This window comes from Lacerta agilis, chromosome 7 (assembly GCF_009819535.1).
Source record: "Lacerta agilis isolate rLacAgi1 chromosome 7, rLacAgi1.pri, whole genome shotgun sequence".
Lineage (NCBI taxonomy): Eukaryota > Metazoa > Chordata > Lepidosauria > Squamata > Lacertidae > Lacerta > Lacerta agilis.
Genome location: NC_046318.1, coordinates 65,444,127 through 65,450,549, shown reverse-complemented (window position 1 = coordinate 65,450,549; position 6,423 = coordinate 65,444,127). Strand labels below are relative to the sequence as shown.

General features: G+C 44.9%; 1 protein-coding gene across 1 annotated transcript; it reads right to left on the bottom strand.

The window, feature by feature from the left end:
- Positions 1-932: 932 nt before the first annotated feature.
- On the bottom strand, positions 933-5,859 carry CTHRC1 (collagen triple helix repeat containing 1). The gene is made up of 4 exons (XM_033155712.1): positions 5,553-5,859; positions 3,249-3,470; positions 2,584-2,800; positions 933-1,099 (listed from the first exon to the last, which is right to left on the bottom strand). Exons 1-4 carry the CDS (start codon positions 5,709-5,711, stop codon positions 957-959), a joined length of 741 nt encoding a protein of 246 aa, XP_033011603.1. The 5' UTR covers positions 5,712-5,859; the 3' UTR covers positions 933-956.
- Between the last annotated feature and the right edge of the window lie 564 nt (positions 5,860-6,423).

Sequence of the window (6,423 nt, the reverse complement as noted above, 5' to 3'; positions counted from 1 at the left end):
CATCAGTCTACAGTTATGCTAGCACAAGCCCCATGGATTCCAGCCTATAAATTATTTGGATAAGATACAGTCAGTGTTTAAAGCACTCTTACCCATATCCAGTTTAAATCCTTGGTGAATTAGAAATAGTTAAAATGGTGCTTGGATAGAAATAATTGGTTTGTTTTTTTAAATCCAGATGGGCTTTGACTAAAGGCCCTGCCTCTTCCGCAGATGGTATGTGGAAAGCTAGCCTGGAAGTGGGGGCAGGCAGCATACAGAAAGGAATGAACTTGTGGCCTTGCCATAGCCGTCAGCTTTTCCCATTTTTAAGGGAAATTCCCGTATTCTGAATAGGATTCCTCGCAAGAAAAGGGAAAAGTTGACAGCTATGGGCCTTGCCCTGCCTTGAAAAAGGAAGAGTGTGCACATGCTCATCAGATCCCCTAAGCCTGAAGTAGCTATTTTCTAGAAAGCAATCAGAATTCAACTTATATTAACATTACAAATCATCTGCATCAGAATCCTGTCATTCAATACAAAATTAATTCAAATATTGTGTGTGCACCCCCCAATTGAACAAGTGGTTTTTCACCATACCCCTTTCAATGTAAAGTTGGTGATATTTTAATTAAAACTACTGATTTGTGGTAGTAGGTGTAGACGAGCAAATTCTGTTTGATAACAAAAATTAAAATTCCTTTCACTTGGTTATTTCTAAAAGGTTGTCTTTATTAACAAATGTAAGAATTGTCTACAAATTGTACAAAAGTAGTACATAAATCCCGAAAGTGTAGAAACCCATATACTTTTTTTTTTTAAAGAAATCAATTGGTTACAGATATTTTCTGTAGAACAAGCTTGTGCGTTATAGTCAAGTACTTTGATACATAGAAAACTAGATTTAAAGCATGGAGTTAATATGTAAGGTATGAAATATAAGTGGTCAAAGGGGGGAGAGAATCTTTGAAAGAGCTCTATTTTGGCAGTTCTTCTATAATGATGCGAGAGACTGAGTTCCATCCAGTGGAAGCATCTCCAGGTGGGTAATCGGAACAAGTACCAACCCAAACAGCAATATCCACCAGGCCAGCGCTGATCCCTTCACATAGCCCTTCCACTGTATGAAAGACAAAAAGCATAGTGATTTCGCCCAAAATAGAAAGAAAGGTTGAACCTGTGCCCACCAGACACTGAGTCACCTCCCATCATCCCTTTATTACTTTCAAAAATTAATCATGTTCATTATTTGCAATGTTTCTACTCTGTAGGACTAGCATTGGATACACCCTTTTATGTCCACACAGAATTGCATGGAAATAATAAAAAGTTTTAGTGGATGTTTGCAACAGTACAACTAATAGGCAGGGAGTTCCAAAGGACAGCCATCTTTAAAAAGAGAAGAGCCACTTTTGATGCTGATTACTGTAGTTCATGTTTATTTCTTTTATTAACTATCACCAGGAGGAATCAGGACCCCTTATAACTCATAAATCTTTTTTGCTTGGTTATTTTACTTAACATGCTGTTATTTTCTGGCTTATACACATAGTGACTATATTTTGCTTTGTATCTGGTGACCAGTACCCATTATTTGTTGTATTGTATTGTTTCATGTTATTCTTAACAAAAATTATATTATAGACATAAGAAAAAAGAACCATACATTGTGATTTGGGAAGAAATGGCCCTGTGCTTAGGTTTGGGTTTTGTTTGTTAAAACGACATCTCCATCAACTAATGATAGCTGTCAGTAAACAAAATTAATATTCTGTGAGAAGGTGCTCTTATTTTAATGGAAACTTTAACTATGTTCAGTTGGATACTCACACTTTGTGTGTCTGAGCAAATTTAGAGGGCAATAATCGGGTTAGTTTTTGACCTTTGCATTCTGGAACAAATGATTTTTTTCTGCTATAGCATCCTACAAGGCAGGGAGGAAGCTGAATGGATCAGCCATCACTAGCAGTTTGCTGCGGGGCTTCTACTCTCTGTCTACCTTCCTTCCAGCTGCAGGGCTACCAGGTGGTGTCTAGAGTTGGGCTCTAGTAGCTGCATTTATATATCTATACTTTCTTCTTCTTTGGCAATCACTCGTAACCAAGTAAGATTGTCTTCCATAAACACAGTTTTAACAGTGAGTTCGTAAGTGATTGTGGAGGCCAATTCTGGATCTACACATCCTTTCACAGTGGGGACATAGGTTTCTGGGCGGTAACTGATCATGGTGAGGGTTTGCCAAGCGTGCCTTCCTCTTAGCACGTTGCTCCCTTTTGTCCTGAGTCTGAGTGTCTTCAAAGCGCATGACACCTTTGGTAAAGACACCAATTGGAGAGTTTGCACGCCAGTGCTTGTATCTCTATACTTTCTACCTTATAAATGGGTGGGCTGGTCTAAGCCTGGAGGAGGTTTGAGTCTCATTTGTCTGATTGTAAACCTTATTTCTTTATCACTAGAAAGGAAAACTCTGGTGTACTTATTACCTTATTATTGGGTTTATTTGCTACAGGGAAACAGGCAAGTAACGCAATCCGCATCTCACATGTGCCCAGAATTGTTACAGTGAAATTCTTTTTGGTCTCACAAGATTATCTTGATACGTACCTGAAGAAGTGCGGTGTATGTTAATGGTGGAATTTAATTCCGGACTTCCTTGATCTAAATAAATTATAGCTTCAATGGGAAGTGGCCCAGAGCATTCAGCTCCATTAAATGTAAAATACCATCTCTGGCAACAGGCGTTTCTGCATTTGAGTCTAAGTGATCCACTGAAGAGGACTCTTAAAGCACTGTTGCTGCGCATCTTTGTGAATGTGCACTCCTATTACAAAACAAGAAAAAGTTGTGTGTTTAAGTGGTTGATTATTTATTGACTTGTCGTTTTAAAAGAAATAGTTACTACCTTAAAGGGAAAGCTACCTTAAAAAAGCTTATGCCATAATAATTTGGTTAGTCTTTGAAGTGCAACTGACTCATGGTTATTTCTTATAGAGTTAGCCAAATAACATCCCTTCTCCAGCAGTCCTCTGTTCTAAATTTTTATATTTAAATCCTAATACCAGAGCTTGCTTACAGTATCTTTCATCAATCATTTGAGATGCCTCAGTGGTCCTCCTTAAATGGACATCTGATTGTTGACTGCAGTAGAACCTAGCTGCTAGGAATAAGGAAGCCAAAGCGATAAGAAAAAGAATTACCACCAGATCTTTGTACCCTCACCCACCTCTGTTGCTGTAATATACATTATAAATGCAATGGTACTTGCTTACTGCAATTTTTCCAAGGTCTATGCCATAGTTCAGAGCATTCCATGAACATTGTTTGTAGTTGGGTGTCCAAGACTCCTCAAAGCTTTCTCTCATGCATTCTCCTTTTTCTCCTTTTAGTCCATCTCGACCCGGGATCCCAGGTGTTCCAGGAATTCCATTGACACCAGGGTTTCCGTCTCTTCCAGGAACACCATTAGGTCCTTGCAAACACATCCCATTATACTGAAAATCAAAATTATTCCCAATTTATAGACACATAGTTATATATACATAGTTGTTTGAACTTGAAACAATAAACCAATACCCACATTGGTTATTACGTTTTGTTGTTGAAAAGGAACAATTTTTCTCCCCCTTCTCCCTCCCTCTCTCTCTCACACACACACACACACACAAACCAGGCATTGCTTTCCCCAATTGACATATTACTTAAAGAAATGTGGTGAGTACAGCCACAGCCTACCAAGGCCAGCTCTGCTTCTGTGTCCAACGTGGCAATGAATGGCTTGAGTGAGGAAGAATGTTTTAAGAAACCCACTAACCATTTCCCTAAATATTCATGCTCAGTGAGTAATAACAAAGAGCGGAGAAGATCAGTCAGATTACTCATGCTCTGCAGCCATAATGTCCCACCACAGCAGATTACACAGCTGTCTCTTTTGCAACCCTGCAGCTGTGGGTTTTACGTTAGCAGAGAGAAAGGCTGTATGCATTGCCAGTTTAACACACAGGTAGGCCAAAGCTGGTTTGGGGGGAAATGCATAAAAATGCAGTATTTCATAAGAAACAACAGGCTAGATAGCATCAGGTGTACACTGCTTCCCAAATGAGAGGTGGAAGCACACTGGGTGAAGAATAAACATCTGCATGTTTAGGTACACAGCCCTTGAGATCTCAAGTTGTAACAATGAACACAGCACAGCTCCCATTCCACCCCAGCTGCATACTTTAAGATTACTTTTCATCAGTCAAACTCTTTTTAAACAATAAGGATTTATCTGCATAGTGTTGTTTGAACCTGGCATGACATTATGTATGCAACATTAGCATCCTGTTGCAGTATGGCCCCTGCTAGATTGTGTCTCCCTTGCACACTATGTTATTTTCTTACCAAACCCAGAACTGTTTAACGTCAGAAACATTAAGCTTTGTGCGCTTTTGGAAGTGACGGTCAGGCAACCCAGTTTAATTTAGAAACGGAACACATGCACTGGTAAATTATTCTAATTGCGCACCATCATATCTAAATTTGGCTTTAGAACCATTCAACATTCAGAAGGATCATTGTCTGAAAGTTTTCAGAAACTAGTAGAATTCTGGATGTGGACTGCATCTTCCGTCCAGCTGCGTTTGATAATAATGCTCCTTCGTTTGTTCCCTCCCCACATCCTCTCCTTTTCCAGTATTGTGTCTGTCAGGTTTGTTTTCTTAATCTTATTCAGCAGCTCGAAAACATTGGGGGCTTGGCTTATACTTCTCTTCTTACACATCGTTTGTTGCCATCATGGTGCAGAGGTCAGACCCATCAACCAGGACCTGGGAGACCAGGACTCAAATCTCCAGTCAGCCAAGAAGCTTACTGAGTGACCTAGAGCCAGTCAGCCACCTAACCTACCTTGCAGGGTTGTTGTGAGGGTGACCTGGAGAATGCAAGGTAGAGCCAGGCAGGCCACCTTCAGTTATTTGGAGGAGATCACACTGCAGTCCCCTGTGCTCCTGGACTCCCCCCATCTGCGTCTGCCTGGCCACCAGGAGAATAGGATGCTGGGCTATTTTAGCCTGATCTATTCAGGCTGCTGGTTCTTATGGTGGGATATAAATGAGTAAGACGGGAAGTGGCACGCCAAAAAGAGGGCTAAGCAAGAGGTCTTCTTGAGGGGTGAACCGTAGGGGTTGGAAAGGTTGCCCCCCAAGAGTGCCGGCCCAGGCATAGGAGACAAGTCCTAGCCCCCCTCCCATTGATGGACAAGGCCATTCAAATGATGTGTGTGAGACGCATCTTGTGATCAATTATGTGGGGCGGGGCTTACCTGCTCCCCTCCATATTTTATTCAAGTTGACACCCTTGGTCCCAGGGGGGCGCCAAAATGGTGCCTCTCCACTCTGGCTTGGAATGGCACAGCGCCCAGCTCCTTGGCCACTGTGCAAGGGAACCTAAGGTACGCCTCTGCTCCTATCCCATGCAATGCATGCGCCCTCTCAGGATTGCTGCTTGTCTCCATGCCACCCACCGCAGCCCGAGACCCTGCGCAGCCCTCCGGGGGGATCGCGGCGCCCGCCGGCCCGCCCTCGCTGCGCACTCACCACGTCCACCACCTCCCTCTGGCGAAGCGCCTTCTGCTTGCCTTTGAGGGTCTCAGCCAGGCCGGCCGGGGGGCTCGCCGACAGCACCCCAAACAGCAGCAGGAGCAGCAGCAGCGCCGCGGCGGCCAGCGAAGGCGGACAGGGCGGCAGGAGCTTCATGGCGCTGGCGGAGCGAGCGAGCGGGAGGCAGAGGCGAGGCGCGGATGAATCGGGCAGTGTCTGCGCCGCGCATAAGCGAGCCTTTCAGTGCCTCGGCTCCCTCCCGGGGGGGGGGGGCGGCCAGGAATGCGCAGCCCGCAGCAGCAGCGTCCGCCCGGCTAAGAGGAGGGGGAGAGGGGTGGGCGGAGAAGGCAGGGGGTCTCCCCCCACCCAGCCAGCTGCGGACGGAGGCAGAAAAAGGGGCGGTGGGGTGGAGGGAGCGTGCAGCACAGTTGAGAGGCGAAGCCAACTTCTGCGCCCCTCGAAAGTGGCGCCGCTTTCTGGGCTCTGGCAGAGAATGGCCGCTGGGGGGCGCCCGGCTCGACTGCCCCGCCGCCGGGTCCTCCTCGCCCCAGAGCTGTCTGCTTGGATGAAAGCCAGGCTAGGAAAAGGCAGCCGCTTCTTTGTCCGGAATACGCCACATATATCTATATAGACCTGCGTAGAGAGAGGTCTTGCATTTCCAGATGCAACGCTATTGGCTTTGCGGGATGCGCGACAAGAGCACGGCCACGCAGGCTTCTTTTCCGTTAGCACGAAGGAGAAAGTTGCCTGCTGATATCCCCCTTTGCATTACCAACAGATAACCAGTACAAAGGGGGTGGGGTGGAAAGTTTTGGTTTCTCCATTGCTATAAATACACACATGCAATGCATTGCCTTGCGGTTGCACG

What these genes read in the sequence shown, in the direction of transcription:
- CTHRC1 (XM_033155712.1), bottom strand. Translation starts at nt 5,711, where the DNA reads ATGAAGCTCCTGCCGCCCTGTCCGCCTTCGCTGGCCGCCGCGGCGCTG. An exon ending in AGAGGGAGGTGGTGGACGTG is followed by an intron (nt 3,471 to 5,552) that starts GTGAGTGCGCAG and finishes TTTGATTTTCAG; the next exon opens with TATAATGGGATGTGTTTGCA. An exon ending in TAGACCTTGGAAAAATTGCA is followed by an intron (nt 2,801 to 3,248) that starts GTAAGCAAGTAC and finishes GTTTTGTAATAG; the next exon opens with GAGTGCACATTCACAAAGAT.